This window comes from Seriola aureovittata, chromosome 21 (genome assembly GCF_021018895.1).
Source record: "Seriola aureovittata isolate HTS-2021-v1 ecotype China chromosome 21, ASM2101889v1, whole genome shotgun sequence".
In the NCBI taxonomy this organism is placed as follows: Eukaryota; Metazoa; Chordata; class Actinopteri; order Carangiformes; family Carangidae; genus Seriola; species Seriola aureovittata.
This window is the reverse complement of record NC_079384.1, coordinates 15335676-15354762: the sequence shown is the minus strand read 5'-3', so window position 1 is coordinate 15354762 and position 19087 is coordinate 15335676. Positions and strand designations below refer to the sequence as shown.

The window sequence follows — 19087 nt, the reverse complement described above, 5'->3', positions numbered from 1 at the left end:
GATTTTGATGTATGGCAGAAGCTGAAGTTGATTTAGTCCGGAACTTCATCAGCTGCCAATCTTTAGTCCCTGAGCATGATGGACGCCCACAGAGTCAGGGGTCAGCTTTGTGTGGTGATGACCTTGGCCCTGTCTTGACCTTGGGAATGGGTTGGTATGGTGGATATTAGAAGGTGTTGGGTCTGTAGGGTTCAATAAGGTCCTTCTTTTCCACATGACAAATGAATGGCTGTGTCATTGGGGAAAATGAAAAAAAAAACACACTGTGTCCACTTTGACCCCTCTAAACAGCGCTCCAGGGAAAGTTGGTGCCTAAATCTGCTCTTGGGGTCACGGCACGGCCCCCAGCGGCCAGGGATCATGTTCCTAAATAACCTCCAGACATCCTTAGGGATTTATGAACCCACTGGGCTAGAAGTACAACTTGGATCAGGGTTAGCTTTGATGGGATATAGGCAAGTATTGTGTAGGAGTGGAAACCAGAGCAGGACTGAATATGCCTGCACATGTGACGCATGTGTACCCTTGCTTGCATGTGAACATGCAAGTGTGTTTATGCCCGTGCTAAAGTGTAAGAGGTCAGATCTCCATGTGATCCGACCAGCTAATCTAAATCTAATCTTAGCCAGCTGCATGTCCTCAGCCCCCTCCGTCCCATCTCCTTCTCTCTTTTCCAGCTGAGGGAGAAATTATTAAAGCTACAAATTACCAAGACCCAGAGGTTCTTCCACCACTGGTGATAGCAAGCAGATGGCAGCAAGACCAGGAGAGACGGAGCCCTCCACCCCAACCCCAGCCCCTTACATAAAGCGCCATTTGCATTTCATGAGCCTTAATTGCGTCTGTTGCCCTCCTCCCCACCGGCTCTGCGATTTTGTGCCTGTCACTGTGCACCCCTGCACCCTTGAAGGAGCAGTGATGGATTAAGGTGGACCTTCTGTTTGCATCCCCCTCATTGTGTTCCTGAAATTAGAAAATATTATCTCCCAGTAGGCTCAAAGTAGGAAAAGGGGGTGCAGGAGGTGATAGTGACACTGGGTGGGATAGGACAAGACAGGGGGAATTTGGTAAGGCATTAATGGGAAAAGTGGTTATTTTAAAAGCTTGTCCTTGACCCTGTGATGGCAAGACAATGATGTGTGAAACCCCCAGACACCTATAAAGCACGGAGGTAATAATCCATATCAGTCAATACTTAATAAACACAAAACACAGATTTTGTGCTTTCTTCTTTTTTTTTTCATGTCATTCTTTTGCCTTTTTTTGTGTTTTGTTTTTTTCCCCTTACACATGTAGCAGCGGAGTGTGCACAAACACTGTTTGAGGAAAGAGCGCCAGAAGGCAGGAGTTTATGATGTTCATTGGACTGCCAAAATCCAGGTGGTGGTTAAATCAAATGGCAAGAGATGGCAGAGTGTTGATCTGTCATCATCACCATAGTTAATGTTACGGGGACCAGACGATGTGTTGGTTCAGGATGACATGACAAATATGTCTAGTGTCTGTCTGGTTTGTAGCCACTGTGTTTTTGTATGCAGATACTTATAAATGATGGGTGTGAATTTAGTCAGAGGTTCACTCAGTAAAAAACAAATGCAGATTTAAAGGAGAGATGAAGGGGCATACAGATGAGAGAGACATTCTTTCATTGCACTTGTTTTGCTTGATTAGTTTTATGTATTTATCTCACAAATATTGGGTGTGAATATGAAATAGATCTACCATTTGTTTAAGATTAGTCCAATGTAACATGCCAATCTTTTCAAGTGGTTACTGAATGGTTTGATGAGATGATGTGAATTGTTTCAGATGTCAACCCAAACCAATTCAACACCTCTGAGAGATTTTGGAGCAACATGTTTGTTTCATTCTCCACCACCACCATCAAAACATCAAATGAGGAAATATATTTTGGATTAATGGTGGTTGTGCCTCCAGGAGAGTTCTAGAGAACTCTAAAACTGAAGCACTGAAACTGGTCTGCATGCAGGCTATGTTGACTTCCCCTTTAATTTGTCACCCATCTTTAATTTGTTTATTGCAAACTAACCCAGGGCTGGGCGATATGACTTAAAATCAGTATGATTATTTTAAACTTTCACCTTTAACTTATTTTATGTCCTTACAGTCCCCTGACAAGGTCTATACTGTAAATATGCTGAATTATTAAAGCTTGGATGTTTCTTTCTAATGAAGGAGTGCATATCTTTGTGATTTTAAAATAATTTAAGGAAACACACACAGATGAACTATTTATGGCTGTTTATTGAATAATTTGAACTGTTTAAATCAAAACATTGATTATTAATTAAACTTACGGGTGGTGTTACCTTTGAAGTAGAATTTTTTTGCATTTGACTTCTTTTTGTTTTGTGTCATCTTCACTGTGTCCAAAATGTGCCCAAACAACAGACACAGCATTCTTTTTTTTAAGGTATAAGCTGCTCAGGTTCAGGCTCAGTGTTTGCACTCTTGTCGTCCATATCACCAGCTTTGCTTTGAGTGAACGTGGACTAATGTTAGTTGGACTGTGCAGAAGCATCCGCCTGAACATGAGGTGATATTTTTTAGAGGACAGTTTGTGAACGTGCGTAGGGGAAAGTGTTGACAGAATTAACCAACATGAGCAAGATTCAATTTGTGAGTGAGAGGTTCTAAATGTCGGTTTTGATTCTTTTTCAGTTAATTGCCGCAGCCTTAACCTGACCTGAGCTGAACCCCTGGTGCTTCACTGGAGCTGCACATTGGCCTGCAGGTAAAGACTGTCTGTAAGCTTCATCTCATCTTCCATATCTGAATGTTTTTAATTGTGAAAATTGAAGAAGAGCATTGCTAAATCTGTGCGCACTTAGAAATCAAAAATGTTTTTATAAAAACAGCTTAATCTTATTCGCTACTCCTTCCTTGCTCGTTTTATTTTGTGATGCAGTGAACTTGCCACGTACTGTCTGAATTCATCAAATAATTAATCAAACGCAGAAGAGTGATTTTTTTTTTTTTTTTTTTTGGATTTTTTTTACGTCTAATGATGTGTTTGTGCCACAAAAGCCTTCATAATGGCTCCGGAGGAGGAGCATTCATTAGACTGACTGAAGGGTAATAGAGAAGAGACAAGTAGGAGAAATCACCTCTCTCTCTTTCGCATCCATGCATACTGATGGCAGAGGGTATCCGCCCTCGCAAACAGGCTGAGCTCCAGAGAAAGCCTAATGATCATATATAGAGTTAATGAGGTTTAACACACTCCAGTAAGAAAAATATGATCTGCTAAACCCAAGGGGGTCATTGAGAGTCTTACCACTCTCTTCTCAATATCTAATAGTAGATTTTAGGTTTAACTGTAGTTCTCACATTGTACCACACAGAGGCAGTGTTTGATAATCCAGCGTGATGTACAAATTTTGGCACAGTTACTCTACTTATCCACAAGATGGCAGTGTTGCACAGTATATGATAAACTGCCTGTCAAACCTAAAAGTATATAAAGAGTTTATGGATGGGAATGGACCCAAAAAACATAGAAAATGGGGACATGAGGGTAAAAAAAGAAAGCATTTAAACTTAGACACAAACTCTCTCAGATCCTGAAAATTACAACACAGACAGAAAACACGCAGACCAGAATGCAGTGTCCCCATTTTACCCAGCGCTAGTATGCGAGAGGGGGAGGCAGTGGGAGGCTGTGACCTCTCAGGCCTGCAACAAGAATCCTCCTCCTGAGAGTTCTCTTTCATTGCTGGAGATTTAGATACCTATCATCAGCTGAGCGCAGAGCTGCTGGTTGTGGACTGACTGTTGTCTTTAAAAGGAATAGATATCATCACAAATCATTAGCTATAATCTGTAAACACAGGCTGGGTGCCAGTCGAGTCAGGTAGGTTTTGCCCCCCCAGAATTGGATTGTGTGTTAGTGTGTGTTTGTGTGTGTGTAGTGCTATTGAAAGACACAAACAGCTCCATCGTGGTGGTAAGAAACATCCTTTAATGATTAAACTCAAAGTAGCTTTGGTAATATCAAGAGCATTTGGAAGTTTAGGTGTAAACATGGTATAGACAATTGAACTCTGTAGCTTTACACAAAATAGTAAAGAGGGCAGTTGTCATTAGAGGCAATCTCTTCTAACTGGACCCATTAATAATCATCTAAAAACCCACAGCAGACTAGCCTAGTGTAAGCTCTGAATTAAACGCTTTAATCCACCACAACACAGCTCTGTATTGGAAGGCTACAGGATCTCGCCGGAGATGTCAAGTGGAGGACAGACGCTTGCTTACAGTGTGCAAAACACAGCCAAGTCCTCTTATTTCCGATGCTATGTTGACAATGAAACACTAGCTGCATGTTTTGAATAACTGGCGTCAGGTGCCAATCGGCGTGCCTTTGCCCCTACCTCCAAGTGTGTGTAACATAAGTCACATACAGCATTTGCAGCCACATGCACAAGGCAGCACATTTGATCTACCAAGAGTACGAGCACACACTGTAAGACAGGCTTGCTTGGCTTGACTGTAAACAAGAATTTCCATGCTGCACTCTGTATTTCAGTTGCTGACATCCAGCAGCCTACAAGCACGCAGCCACTGTCAGTTAGAACAGATTCATCACCGCAAATGGTTCCGAATCTGCCTCCGTTGTAAAGTCCTATCACCGTTTCACTGGCAGATTTTTCACATGATGCTGTTGTGTAGCACCAGAAATGTGTGTTTCATAGTTTTACAGGCAGACAGCGTAACAGCCCAGAAAACGACTTGAATTTCCTCATGCATCAAGTGTTAGTGTGAATCCAGTCCCTTGTAACAGTGGAATACACAGTATTATATAATGCGAGAGTAGTTTTATTGAGTACGTGAGTGTTTTTTAGGCGAGATTGTCATCAACATCTGTTATGCACGACATATATAAACAGTGTTTTATACAGTAGAAGAGAAACACATGAACGTCAGTGGGCAGAGACTGCAGCATGTCAAACTTCAAGTATGTGAAACAGACATTTGTATCATCACTGCAAACCTCTCTCTCCTTTTTTCTCACATATAAAGTTAATACTAAATGTTTTTCCTATCATCTGGTATTTTCTTATATGGCTTCAACTCAGTGGCATTTTTTTCTAGTAATGTTAGAATTATACTTTTTTTTTTCTCAGACTATAATGTCCCACAGTGTTATTTTTTATTTATGGTACTTGACTAAGTAGGCAATCTGACTTCTTGAGGCTTTAACAGCCATGGTCACGAAGTGAATACAGACATGAGAACAAGGGAAAAGTAAGAGCTAGAGAGCTAAAAATGAAGCCTCTGTATATTAATTTCAATGTGATCTAACTCTTGCAGAAAAATACTGATGTTCCAAATGACTTTTAATTTCATCAATGCTCCACCCCAAGCTCTATTCTTTTTTCTTTTTTTTTTTTACAGTAGCCGATAAAGAAAAAAAAAAAAGTCAGACACTGCAATGTGAAATAGGCCGTGTTCCCTAAAAGAAGCAGTCAGGCACTGTATATACAGGTGGAACATCTCTCTGGTTCTCACTGTAATTAATGGCAAGCGGTTTGACTCTAAACAATAACAAAATAACTCTGTTGTAAATGATTGCTATCAGTAATAGGAATGATAAATATAATAGCACCATCTTTTTTTTGTTGAAAATAAGAAATAGAAAAAATACCGAAAATGAAAACACTGAAACTTGCAAATCCACAAAATAGAAAAGGACCAAATCTTTCGTGGCTATGCTACATCCATGGATGTTACCACTCTGTTTTTTTTTGTAAAGCAAGCCTATCGTTTAAAAAAAAAAAAAAAAAAAAAAAATCCTCCTGACCCTTCTATTTCTATACATGCACTTTGGTTAATATACTTCAAGAAGTTTTTTTTCATTTTTACTAATTCTTTGGCAGTTACCAAAACACAAAAAAGGCAAAAACAAAAAAAAGAAAACACAACAAAATAGCTTCTAATTATTTCATCATTACAAACAAACACTGAGGCACTTAATCAGCTAAAACAAAGCTCATACAAGTATCTGTTGACAGAGCAACACAAAAACTATGTACATATATGTAAAAAGTGTTATAAATAGGTTTTAAACCATAGATACTATATACAACTTTCAAACGAGACAGTATTGGTTGTTGTTGTGTTTTTTTGCATGTTGATTTTTGGTATTACCCCCCTTTGGTGTGACCTGGGTGTATTGGCCTGGTGGCTCCATTGGCCATTGGTACTTTAGGCATCAGAACTTATACTTCAGAGGGGAACTGATGACACTTGCAGTTGGGCATGAGGTTACTGGGAACACTGGGATGGAGTGATGGCTCATTCTCGCTTCCTCAAGATGACATAGATGAGTCCGCTGATCAGCGCCAAAGGGAAGGCCACCCACGCCAGGATGTAGGAGTAGCCGAAAGCGTTTGTCTCCGGCACCCACTCCGGACTCATCACCGTGTAGATGATGGCTCCGCTCATCACGAACAAACCTGCAGGAAGAAACGAAGTGAGCACTGAGTAACGCCATCATGGTATTCACCTATCAGGTCATGTTTCTCTGCAGTACTGTGCTCCCTGTCTTGTGTCCTGGGCTGAACTCTGTCAGGCAGTGGAGGCGAGCAGGTCAGTGTTTCCCAGAAGGCATCCCTCCACATTACATCATGGTGTTTCATGCTTATTGAACACCATTCCAGACTCTGTAAGCCTTTCCAGGTCTGCCCACCTCCCCGGTCCGACATGGCATGATCTGTTTGTCAGACCCCCGCACTGCCAGCCTTCCTGACATTTCAACTTGTGCGGCTGGCTGCATGCCCAGTGTCATTCCTGTTTGGCTGAGTGGGCACCTGGGTGCCAGGCAATGCACTGGCACGGTATACAGAGCAAACCTGGGATGTTGAAAAGGGCTGCCAAGAGAGGACACAATGGACTGGCAGCTGAGCTGCTCTCTGGCCAAAGGGCATGAAGTACAATAGACAAGTGGAGCATGAAAACCATTAGTAGCTGGCTCACACTCTTAATTTAATTCTCTGCCACAGAAGATGCAGTGTGAGCATCCGCTGCTGGTTTGTCTGTGTAGGTGGATTTGTATGCATGGTGTATTTTCAGAGTAAAGTGCTGCTCTGCAAATGAAGCAGGTCAGAGTAGAGCTGGAAATATTGGTCATTTAGTTGAGTTGATCAGGTCATCATCTGAATATCCAGTTTCCAGCTTCTCAGATTTTAGAACTAGCTGCCTCTCTCTGTTTTTCATCATTGTCAGTTGAATCTGTTTTTTTAGTGTTTTTTGTCATATTTTCTAGTATTTTATAGAGTAAATGATGAATCATTTCTGTGAAGAAAAATTACTCATTCATTACAGCCCTAAATTGTATACAATACAACCCCCTTTTTTCATTTTGAATCGATACCTGCCAAAATATTACCAGTGTAGTGTCTATTTGTTCCCTCATCTGATCTCAGCTATGTTGTCAGTGGATTTGTGAGGAGGTGTTAAGGCGGCTGAACTCACTGGCAAGGATCTGGAAGGTTCCAGTGAGGAAGAAGCGTCCACCCTTCTGCAAAGTGAAGAGCTGGCAGAAGAAGAGGAAGAGGGAGAGGCAGCTGAAGATGATGGATAGGATCATGAGAGCCTGGACCGCCTGAATCCACTCTGTAGGGGAGGAAGAAGAAGAAGAGTGTTGTCAATAAGCAATGACAAATACACATCATTAGCCAGAGCCAGTAATTTATATATAACATTGACTTAATGAGCACATGAGACAGGAAGGGTAAGAAGAAAACAAATGAAAAAACAAATGCGTTCCACTGGCCTTGCCTCTACTGAATTTAAGCATCCTCTCAAGGAAAACATAATGAGCTAGTCTCGTCCATGTTTTCTTCTGGGAGCGTGTAATGGATCCATAACAATGAAACCTGGGTATCTTGTTCCTAAAAGCTCTGTGCGCCCCTCACAGCAGGACCCATGACTAAATGTACTGCATCGATTGTTAGTGCTGGTCCTGCAAGGCCTGGCTGCTGTAGAAGCCATTAACCCATTAGACACCTGTATTGACAGGGAAGAGCAAGTAGCATCTAATGTATCTGTGCTGTCTATCCGAGCGCATGGTTGTGTGTTTGACTCGTGTGTGTCTGTGCTTTATTGGTGGGGTTACCATGCCAGGAATCCCAGGATTTTCAGACAGGTTCTATTTCTTGTCTGAGCGTTATCCATCCAGCCGATCCGGCCTCTCAGGTTTCCTAAAGCGCTCGCTCTGTTATCTATCCAACTCTACTCTTTAGCCTCATCTGCTGTTGCTGTCGTGTTTTTGTGCCGTCCCTGCCATAAATTGCTGGATGTCACAGGGTGCTTGACCACGAGGGGCGGCCTCCTCAGGTTTTGCAGTAGCAGCCATTGCATCCATCCAATGTCTATAAAAAAGTGGGATTTTATTCTGGCTCCATCTTTAATCGAGCCACTGCTGAACTCTTAACATTCAAAATTCTGAATCGGGGGTGCTTTCAACTTGGAACAAAAGGCCTGATGCATTATTTATCACAGCTCATACTCCTGAACATGAAGGATGATTAAGTAATAAGACGACTTACATTGTGTGATGTTATGACTTTCATTAACCACATTTTAACACTGTAAATAGAAACTTTTCATTGCCGCGCAATGTTTTTATTATTACATTTCAATCAGGCATTTTTCCTGGAGAGACGATGAAATATCTCTGCCATAGATTTGAAGGGAAACAGTATCTGGACTGACTGCACAGGGATACCCAGCCTGGAGTCAGGTTACCTACAATAACAGCCCTACAGTACGTCCTGATGACCACTGGTCCACGGATGAGATATGGGGGGAAACATGACACGCTGCAAATCTTCATCCACAAAACACAGCCCACACAATCCCAACACCGGGGCAACCATTAAGTATGTCAACGTCTATGATGATCCTATTTTCAGATGTTACATAATACGATGTGATAACGCTGTGAGAAATGGGCAAAATGTTCCACCTTTGTCCTCCATCCTTCCTCTACTGAGTAGGAAACAGTGACACGGGCCATTTCCTAACGAGGCTCAGAGTATCGGTATGACTCGTAAAACATGAATGGTTTACGATTGTGCAGAAACTGTCAGCTTCTACTGAAGCTTCTGTAATTCCAAACAGGAAAATAACTGTTAATCTTCGCTGTCTCGCTGCCTTCTATTCTGAGGCCAGAAACGCCGCACTGTGCTGAAGAGCAGTGCACAACGAAAATGAAACTGCTGTAGTATTTACCTCACTATGTTTACGTCTTGCAGGCCTCTGTGGGAGCAGAGGACATTCTTCCTCAATAGCTAATTTTAGAGCAAGTAAACTCTATGAAGTCATATCCATGGCTGTAAGGACGTGATGTTTGACTTAAGCTTCGCATGTGATAACTGTGGCATGGGTATCTCTCACCCAGACGTCATCAAAACAAAATTCAGCCAATGTTTTGGTAACCAGGGCAACAAGAAGGGGAAACTCAGAAGTTTGAGAAATTTTCCCAAATATAACTACAGTGACTGTGATTATGATTCACTTAAGGAGGAAGCTGATTGCTCAGCAAAGCATGAAAAAAAGCCCTTTTGACACACACACACAGGCTCGGCTCCTACATGAGAACAGACCACTGTCTTCCACCTTCCAAAGCCAAAGCACAGAGCTGGGCTCAGCACACGCACCCTCTTGAATAAACACTGTGCGTCAGTGCACTAATGAAAGCAAAGTCAAACAAACTGGCTGCACCGTCAAACTACCTGGCAGTGGCAGAGTGTGCAGGCTCTTGCTGCCCTGACAAAACACACACTGGCTGAGCACGGCTCATTCTAGACAAATGACATCACCCCCCCCGCTGCAGCCAGCAGCTCCTGCACCTCCGTGACGGCACATTTAGTAGCAAAACATCCAGCTAGTCAACAGTGAGCTCGCATGAACTCATTAACTTTAAGGCAATGGAAATTTTTATCATGAAAATAGTGGAATCTTCGTTGCATATTCGTTGTTTGGTATCTGTATCACTCTTAATTCAAACACGTGGACGTGGCTGACTGTCTAAATAAATCTCTAACACTGCAGCTGCTGCCTTAAATTGTCCTAATGATCCCTGCAAACTAACACTGGACATTATGATCTGACACTGGGCGTGACCCACCATCAGCATGTTATGTTCTGCATGAGGTACGCCAAGGTCTCCCTGCTTTCAAACACTAACACACATACACATACACACATAGATTTAAAACTTTAAATACTCTCTGCAGCCCCACCCTGATCGTCCACAGCTCTCCTAACTCCTGTCACTACGGACTCCCAACGCGAGTCCTGAATATGGACATCACACCACGACTATTTATACAGCGGCAGCCTATCAGCTACTGCTTCAAAACAGCACTGCCACATTCCCTGCCCTAGATGGCACCACAGGCCCAGAGGAGCTGTGACACACCCACATCAGCAACATGGTAAATGTTGGATTTCAGCAAGTCATTTTCCAGAGTTAAAACCCTCCCCCATTAAAATCAATGTGCATGGTTTAATCTCTGTGTCATCACCCATTTAACTGAGACCATGTTGCCCAAAACACACCTAAAAACTGACTTATTTATTAAAAAATCCTAATAATTATTACAGCAGAGCAATGACTAAAAAGTCCAGCATTGAGCATTACATTGAAAACACATAGTGAATAAGTAGTTAAAGTTGTCTTAGGGGCAAATAGTAAAGTGACAGGCAGGTGTCTGACCTCCAGTTGATGCTGGGTCACAGTGGTATCCTCCATTGGCAGTGGAGCAGTTTATCCAGAGGTCTGAGGTGCTAGTGTCACCTGACGTCCATACCTGTTGTCAACAACATATGACTTGGTCAATAATTTTTGAAGAGCAGGAAAAAGTTTCATTTGCATATACTGTACATATTCCAAGTATAGACATGCAAGTATTATGACTATACTAATCACAAATATATGTGCAATTAGTTCATTACAAAGACACACCAGATGTGGCCAGGTGTGTTGTTAAGCTGTAAAACGGAATGAGGAAAGTCAACACAACAGTTTTACTCACGCTGACAATTGTTGACACAAACAGGAGAACCAGAGCAGCGACGTGCAGGAGGATGATTCCCAGTAGTAGGAGCAGCATCTTTCCAGGCGATCTGGGCAATAATGAGAAAGAGGAGACGGTCTCTGTCAGTATGGGGGGAGTGTGTGTGTGTGTGTGCGTGTGTGTGTGTGTGTGTGTGTGTGTGTGTGTGTGTGTGTGTTTGCGTGCGTGCGTGTGTATGTGTGTGCGCGCGCACGGATGTCAGATTGGTGGGTTATGGGTGTGTCGCTGCAGCACGTTCAACAGACAGAAACTTCATCAGGACCTGTGTCTGTCAGATGGCGCGGTGCATTAACAATAATATCACATTTAAAGAAAATCATTGTTAATATCAAACACGTGGGGAAATTGCTTTCAGGCACATTCTGTTTGCTTTTAATAGCATGTTTGTCGACATAATTACATTTTAAAGCTGATTCAAGGACTAATCCGTTTTTATTTACTCTAACATAGTATGACTTGACTGAAGCTTGACTCATTTTATTCATTTATTTTTTCTCACGAGAAATGGTTAAACATTTCCATCCTTTTGAACTGGCTTTAAATTGTCAGCAAATCATCTAAAGAATGGAAACAATTTCAATAATGACTAAGATCTTTAAAAGCGATATAAAAGCAAGGTGAAACAAAGTAATTAAGTGAGATTCTACATAATATTATTCAGTAAAATAGATTCTTAGAGACCAGATCATCTTAATGCCAGGCTGTGTGCGATGACAGCTCAGTCCTCCTGTTTGTGCGCGCAAAGGAGCGGCGTGTATCCCAGCGAAAAACGCGTTTCCTTCTTTAATCCGCAGGCAAACTGAGAGCAGCTGAGTATAATAAAGTTTAGAAGAGACCGAAGTCCACTTACTGGGAGCGGAGAGCTTGTATTTCCACAAAAAGAGGTTCAGACTCGCAAGAAGCAAAAACAAGTTTTCCCCCAAAGAGTCCAACAGCGGTAGTCCCTCAGTCCTAAAAGTCGCTCTCAGACTAGATTGATGCCAGGGCTGACGTTCTGTTATAAAGTGTCTCATTATGGAAGAACAACGCCCTGCGTGCGTCGCTGCGTCATGGAGTGACCCTCTGGTCCACAGCCAGGGTTCCCAATATAGACGAGCCATGCGTAATAGCGCATGGGTTGCCTTAGTTACTTGCTTGCTGTATGTGTAGTGAAGTGACTGATCATTGTTTGGCTGTTGTGGAAACTAAAAGCAACGATCTGCTTTCGAGGATTTTTCTTCTTCTTCTCTCTGACACTTTTCAGTGTCCAGCGTTTATGGCAGTTATTTACATAGTACACTGTACTTTGGTATCCAGGCTTGTTGATATTACTTCTCCTGTCAATATGGGATCTGCATATATATATATATATATATATATAGCCTATTAAGCAGAAGTACATCATACACTTTCTAAATTATCTTTGTGATAGACACAGATATCATTAAGAATCAATCATCAATAAGAACATATCTGAGTGAACTATTTGCCATAAATGGAAGTGGATTGCACACAGTTTACACAGCTTGATTTAAACCCTTATATTTTGCAGTTCATTATGTAATATTGTTGTTGTTATTGTCTCAACCTTTTGTTAATTTAGGCTAATTTAAAGCTTTAGTGAAGCAAACTATCTTTGTCAAGCCATGAATTTACTTTCTTTTAGGTCATTAGTAGAGCAGACTAAGAGTAAGGTAGTTTTGACTTTATCCAAGGTAGAACATTTCTCTGTAAACTCAGCTTTATGTTGCCTTGGCAACAAACACAAACATTGTGTAGTGTGTTGGTGTAACATGGTGCGGGGTCTTCTCCCTCTGGTAGTCATGTACTGACCCACGTGACTCACTGTATGTATGAAAGCGTGGATGGTTATACCCGGCGCACCGCCGCCAGTGAGAGATAGCATCTCGGGCTCTCCTCTGTTTGACATGACTCATTTCCAGTGGAAGTGAGGTGGAGTTCCAGCCAGACCAGGGACTGCAGCCCCTGTTGTCAAAAACTATGCACTAAGGTTAGTCCTATAAATATGGGTGTCGCAATGAATGGAATTCCAGGAAATATTATTCAAGGAGTAAGGGAGCGGTCAAAACTGTAAATGCTTTAAAGTAGGAATCGGCCTTATCTCTCCCTCCCTCCGGATCTTCTCCTGCACGGAGTTAAGAGATAGAAGATTAACCAAAGGCTGTTGTCAGTGATGATTTAACAGGAGCAGCTTGTTAGACTGAACCTTTCTTTAGCCATGTTAAAGGCAACATTTTTATAGGTTCCTGATAAGACTGTTATCAAACGCATATGCCTTCTTTTCTGCAAAATGTCAGCAACTGATTTCCCACCCTGCACAGCTTTCCGTGCTTCTTAGATGGATGGCACATTTTCCTCATCATCAGCAGGCCTGGTAGAGGAGCTTAGAAGCTGTCCAACCTCTGATAACCCCTGTCAACATCCACTCTCTATTCTTCACCACTTAGCTCACACTTCCTGGATGCCCCTGCGTGTGTTTCCCACACTCAGATGAAAATGGGAGGCCTTTCTAGCTCTGCTCATGTCCCCACACACACACGCACACATACACATGCACAAAAGGGACAGTTAACAAGACCAGATCACAGCCTTGAAGTGCTGCTCTGAGTGAGAGCTTTGTGGCTGCTCAGTAATCAGAGTATGTGACATTCTCAGGCCATAGAAGTACCTCTTTGTCTGATACGATCGTGCTGTTGTTTGTAGCTGATATCCTTTGTGTGCTTAACCTAGTGTAACTCTGGTGTTTACTGAATCGTGAGGCTTTAACTCTAATCATATGAGCTGTAAAGGTTCACAGTGACACGTAGAGAAGAACTCTTGTTAAAACTGTAGCTGTGCGCTCCCCATTCCCATCCCTTATATGTCAATGTTTGTAAAAGACTGACAATCAGTGAGGCTGAGTGGACACGGGAGTGTTAAGTTTACTGCGTTTGTGGAGCTGGGGTCGAAGCCAAACTTTCTTGGGAGCGCCACATAAGAAACATTCAGAGTGAGAGAGTGAGATTCCGAATAACGTTACATCTGGAGCGGCGTCTAACATTTCACCTCCGTCGTTAAGATGGCAGGACTTATCTTCATGTTAGCGCAGGCAGACAGTGAGAGTGCATACCGAAGCCATAGATAGGACCTCAGCCAGAGGGGGTGGAGGGTGGGCATGAATCTGGAGATTAGACATGATTGAGTTACAGTAACTCCATCCACATACCAACATGGAGGAGAGTGTTAAAACAGATGCGGCTATCATAAGTGATGCTTCTTTTTTTTTCTACCAATGTAATTCCTATTAAAATGTGTAAAAAAAAAAAAAAAAAAAATGAAATGTTAAAAAGTAATGATGTAGCAAAAAAGACATCACCAGAGGTGGGACTTTGTCCTTGACTCAATTAGATTCCATTTCTTGCTGATTTTAAAACACAGTGACAGGCTGCTTTCTTTCACTTGATTGCATTTTATGTAGTTCCACTTATCTCAAACCACAATCCATTAGCTGTGATGAATAATTGGCTCATACTCACAGCAGACTTTGAGACAGCGGATCCAGCTGATGCTCCTTACGGGTCAGGGGTAAGGCCTGTCTGCGTCACCACCAGCGAAGGGAGCCTTCTTGCCTTGTGTTTTCGAGTTGTGGCAGCTGTCGGTCAAACGTGGCTCAGTCCTTGAGTCCTGTCATCAGCATGTGAAGTGCCGTTGTCTGTCGGCCCACGGAGCTGCAGTAGTTTAATAGCTCCCCTCCTACTACAGCCATGTCGGAGTCGGACTGCCCCTCTCTCAACTCACATTGGACTCCTGTGGCCCCAGTCTATCTAAACAAACTTGCACCCACATGTACTTGCATGCATGTATGAGATTTCTTAAGCATAGGACAGAAAGCACATGATACCAATAACTTGTATAGTCAAAGCAATATTAAGCATGCAAATTGCATATGAGTGGGTAGAAATAAAAGAAGAGAAGAGGTGGAGATAGGGGTGGTGGGAACACAAAAGGGGGGAGGGGCAAGCAAATAGGAGAGACAGAAAGGCTGAAAAAGAGATGAAAGGTAAATACAGTCTGTTTGTTTGATAAGTTTGAAGCTACTTGCAACCCTTGTCTTTTCATCACACTTTAATTAGACCAGACACGGGGTGATGACAACAGAGGGGTAAACTGAGCCCCGTCCTTTAAAATACACTAAATACACACAACACATTGCCAAGTGATGTGACGGCCTCCTGTGTGGGTCAAATTTCAAATGAAAGCTAAAATGTAAAGGTTTCAGTTTAAAACCATGCTAAGGTAGCTGTGTCATTGCTATATTATCAGAGAACATGTTAAATCTATGCTGATGAATTAGCCACATAAGGTTAATTCTAACCCTAAAACCTCACCATTTGTGGCTCATTTCTCATTGAAATGAAGCTCTGAAGCAAACTAATTTTACCATTAAAACATAACGTTGAAGAATCTATAAGGCATCATCTGACATTTCATATGGTCATACTTCCTGTATCATTCAATTTGTAAATGGGAAGTTTACAAAGCATGAAAGCGCTGAAAATGTGTTTATGTATAAAGAAAAACTACAATCCGATCCAAGTATGTTGCTCTGGGGAACTTTGCTTGTGTTTTTTTTCCTCATGAGCACTGTGCTTGTTCCCTTGGTATCGGATATATAAATAAATAGATAAATTTAATAAATGTGACTTTAAGTCAAATTACAGTACGAAGCTCTCAGCCATCCTCACCCCACTATGATTCAGCAGGAAAGACTGCAGTACAGCATCATGACCTCTGTGTCGCTCTATTATCCTCCCACCCCTCTCTGGCCGAGCCGCTGTCTGGAATGAGGAGAACCGGACTCACAGATCAATGTTATGGATTGTTCCAGAATTCCATTTTATCACACAGATGACCCAAAGATGGTCAGTCTCCTCTACATTGTACTGAATGTACGGGTCTTTGTAGCTGACCTTTGAACTTTGATTAGCAAGTTGGGCTTCTCCAGCTTATCGTGGAGTTATGTGCAGAATGCCGGGGGAAGATGATGTTGATTGAATAAAAGGTTAGAGACGTAAAGATTTCTCATGTGAGCAAGGATCAGCAGACAGCCACACAAAACCACAGAGCCGCTGTACGTGATGTCGACAGTTAGGATGGAAAACCACATAGAATATGATGCATCTTATCAGTCTGCCTCCAGCTTCCTCTCTCTAGCTCTTAGCAGTTACTAGGCCGATTAGTAAACAGATTCCCGCTTTGTTTCTTTTCTTATATCCTAGTTTACAGTAATAGACAAACGTCATAACCCCAATGATGGAACAGCCAAACAGCCTCTTGAGAAAACTCAGAGTTTTGGCGCAGATCCAAAAGCCGCAGGAAGAGCTGGTTCCCATGAATGTTTAGTGTTCAGTTCAAACTGAGTTCTGCAGCAGTTTGAGATGAGCAGAGTTTTAAATGTTCCATATCATAGAGCCAGTAATTGGATATTTTCTAGGTATCATGTAATGTTGATCTTGCAGTTCTACATTCCCACACTGTAGTATTTGATGCATTTCATATCATAAAATTTCATTTCCTTTTTAAGTTCTTGTTGTTATTTTCTTTTTTTAAACTTTGACGTTGAAGGTGGACATGGGGTTTGAAGAGGAATTTGGCTTGCTGGGTAGGACAAAAGTCCTAAATTGAATTGGCATAAAGAATGCATTGGATACATCACCTGTGCAGAGTATCCACTGAAAAGGAACATAACAAAGTCTGACATAGTTCAGCAAGGGAAAAAATTGTAAAATAGCACATTTTGTCATGTATGTAAGCTGCATTAATCATCATTATTTATATTAACATTGAATGAAATCACTATATAATACATTAAATGTGAAATTAGTTAATTCCCAGTGATTAAACCCCTAAAATTATCACCAAATTTTGCAGCTCTACTAAGGCTTTTAGCCTCATTTAGCTCATTGTTTTAGTTTAACAGTTGGTCATTCAACATCACTAGAACCCTGTTTCCAGCAGCATGAGAAAGCTGCTTTCAAAAGAAGCAAACAAATAAAAAAGCAAAAGTAAGGGTTGTTAAACCTACTGTGTGCCGTGCTCAGTGACATATAAATAACTTATAAAACTAGCTGGAGAAGAGAGTGGAATAGCTAGCATGTGAGTCAGATTTTTCACTGATGTTGGTAGAAACAGAAAGGGCTGGCTGTAGGGTGACGATGTTGCTCTTTTTCAGCTGGATGTGTAAGCAGGCCCTTTGCTAACACGTTAGCCATAACAACTTAACGCGATAACCTGTCAGGGCTGATTGTCTGTTTTAGATGTGCATCCTCTAGTGGTAAAAATGATAATAAATCAGCAATAATGCAATCAAGTAACCAGCAGATAAGCTTGTGCCTGTCTGTTAAGAAAGACTAAAAGTAAGACTCAATGTAATGAGGTGGTCAATATATGGTAATATATTGTTCTTGGAGGGAAAAAATAGTCTCCATGACATCCAGCGCATTTCTTCTTCAGTGATGCATACTATGTCCAGGTTTGTAATTACAGCATGAATAAAAAACCCTCAGTGACTGACATCAGTCTCAAGTGATCTGCAATCAGCTCTTTAGTACGGTATGATGGCATGTAAGAAACACAGAATAACATGGGGCACAGGGCATCTATAACAAGAGTGCATGTTAAAAATAAACTGCCAATATGTTTGGAGTGCGGGGAGAATTCCAGAGTACATTCCCCATATGCGGGGGTGGTAGAGGAGGTCAAATAGGAAGGCCTATTTGTGTCACATCCAGAAAGGGAACCATAACCTCAAATTAAACATGGGAGGGAGACAGACTTTTCATGGGTACCTACATTATGTATTTCTGAGCCATAAATGTGGGAGTTGAAGGGGGAAAACAAAGGGGACAGATGAAGGGGCGAAAACCCCTCAACTCTGTGCTATCTGTCAGTATGTTTAATTACTAGTTGATGAGAGCAGGGAGTCTTTTGATGTAAGCTAGACAACACGGGGTCTTTCTTTGCGATACCAGGGCTCAGGAATGTGCCTGGGCACAGTACTATGAGGGCGTACACACACATACACACACACACACACACACACACACACACACACACACACACATTTAACACGCACATACATGTAGGAAACCATGGCAGAGACCTCCTGCCATTGACTTGCTCCTGAGCGTTGTAGTCAAACAAAAATGCTGTTTGCACAGCAGGGAAGGCAGTTGTAAAACATCACACCTAAATCAAAGTGCACGTTACACACATGCGTACACTGAGTGGTTTATCTTTATAGTCACCCCCTCCTGGATAGTGAAGCTACTTACATGAGAGATGTTGATGCTTTTACCTTCAGTTTTCAGCCACTAAAAGGATTTAGATGGAGCCAGTTTTCATGATAGAGTTGAGGTTAAACTTAGAGCTTAGATTCCACGTTGCATCTTTTATCACATATCTCTGATTATCATGCCAGTCCAGACTAATGTCCGTCTCGAACTTCTATTCACTTTGTCTGCATGTACTCACTCAAACTGAGACATACAGTATTTTGTTTTTATGGCATATACCCTCTACCCACTGGTGCTATAAGATAGCAAGGATTATAAACATAAATTAACTGCAAGGAAAGAACAGGAGAGAATACAACTCTTTTGCTTTGTGTTATGATCAGTTCTTTCAGTCAGATAGTGCTGATCAATTTAATGAATGGAGACGTGGCAACTTGTGTATAGGCAATCAAGTTTACATTCCATTAGTGAAGCCAAAGGTTATGCAAGAGGTGCAGTAGTGGAAGGGTTGGCCCAAGGAGTGTGATAGTGTTTACAGTATGTGTGTGCCTGTGTGTCAATAGTTTGTTCAGGCTCTGAAAGGTGTTGACTGAATAAATAAAATGAAATGAAACTGATATACTTCACATCGCTGGATGTATGGTATCGAGTCAGGGTTAACTCTTTCAGGCGCCATCTCTCCAGGTACTGGAGCATCAGGGTACAGAA

At 41.8% G+C, this 19087-nt stretch overlaps 1 protein-coding gene across 2 annotated transcripts; it reads right to left on the bottom strand.

Moving 5' to 3' along the window:
* Nucleotides 1-3959: 3959 nt before the first annotated feature.
* pmp22b (peripheral myelin protein 22b) lies at nt 3960-14802 on the bottom strand. 2 transcript variants are annotated; one of them, XM_056366356.1, is made up of 5 exons: nt 14621-14802; nt 11064-11154; nt 10745-10838; nt 7495-7635; nt 3960-6476 (listed from the first exon to the last, which is right to left on the bottom strand). In XM_056366356.1, the coding sequence occupies exons 2-5, from the start codon at nt 11139-11141 to the stop codon at nt 6316-6318; spliced, it is 474 nt and encodes a 157-aa protein (XP_056222331.1). In that variant the 5' UTR covers nt 11142-11154; nt 14621-14802; the 3' UTR covers nt 3960-6315. The 2 variants fall into 2 exon arrangements, with proteins under 2 accessions (XP_056222331.1, XP_056222330.1); XM_056366355.1 differs by lacking the exon at nt 14621-14802 and adding an exon at nt 11956-12114.
* Nucleotides 14803-19087: the final 4285 nt, after the last annotated feature.

Coding starts and splice junctions, on each gene's coding strand:
- pmp22b (XM_056366356.1), bottom strand. CDS start 11,141: ATGCTGCTCCTACTACTGGGAATCATCCTCCTGCACGTCGCTGCTCTG. Junction 10,839..11,063: donor TTGTGTCAACAATTGTCAGC/GTGAGTAAAACT, acceptor TGTTGACAACAG/GTATGGACGTCAGGTGACAC. Junction 6,477..7,494: donor AACCTTCCAGATCCTTGCCA/GTGAGTTCAGCC, acceptor TTCTTCCTGCAG/GTTTGTTCGTGATGAGCGGA.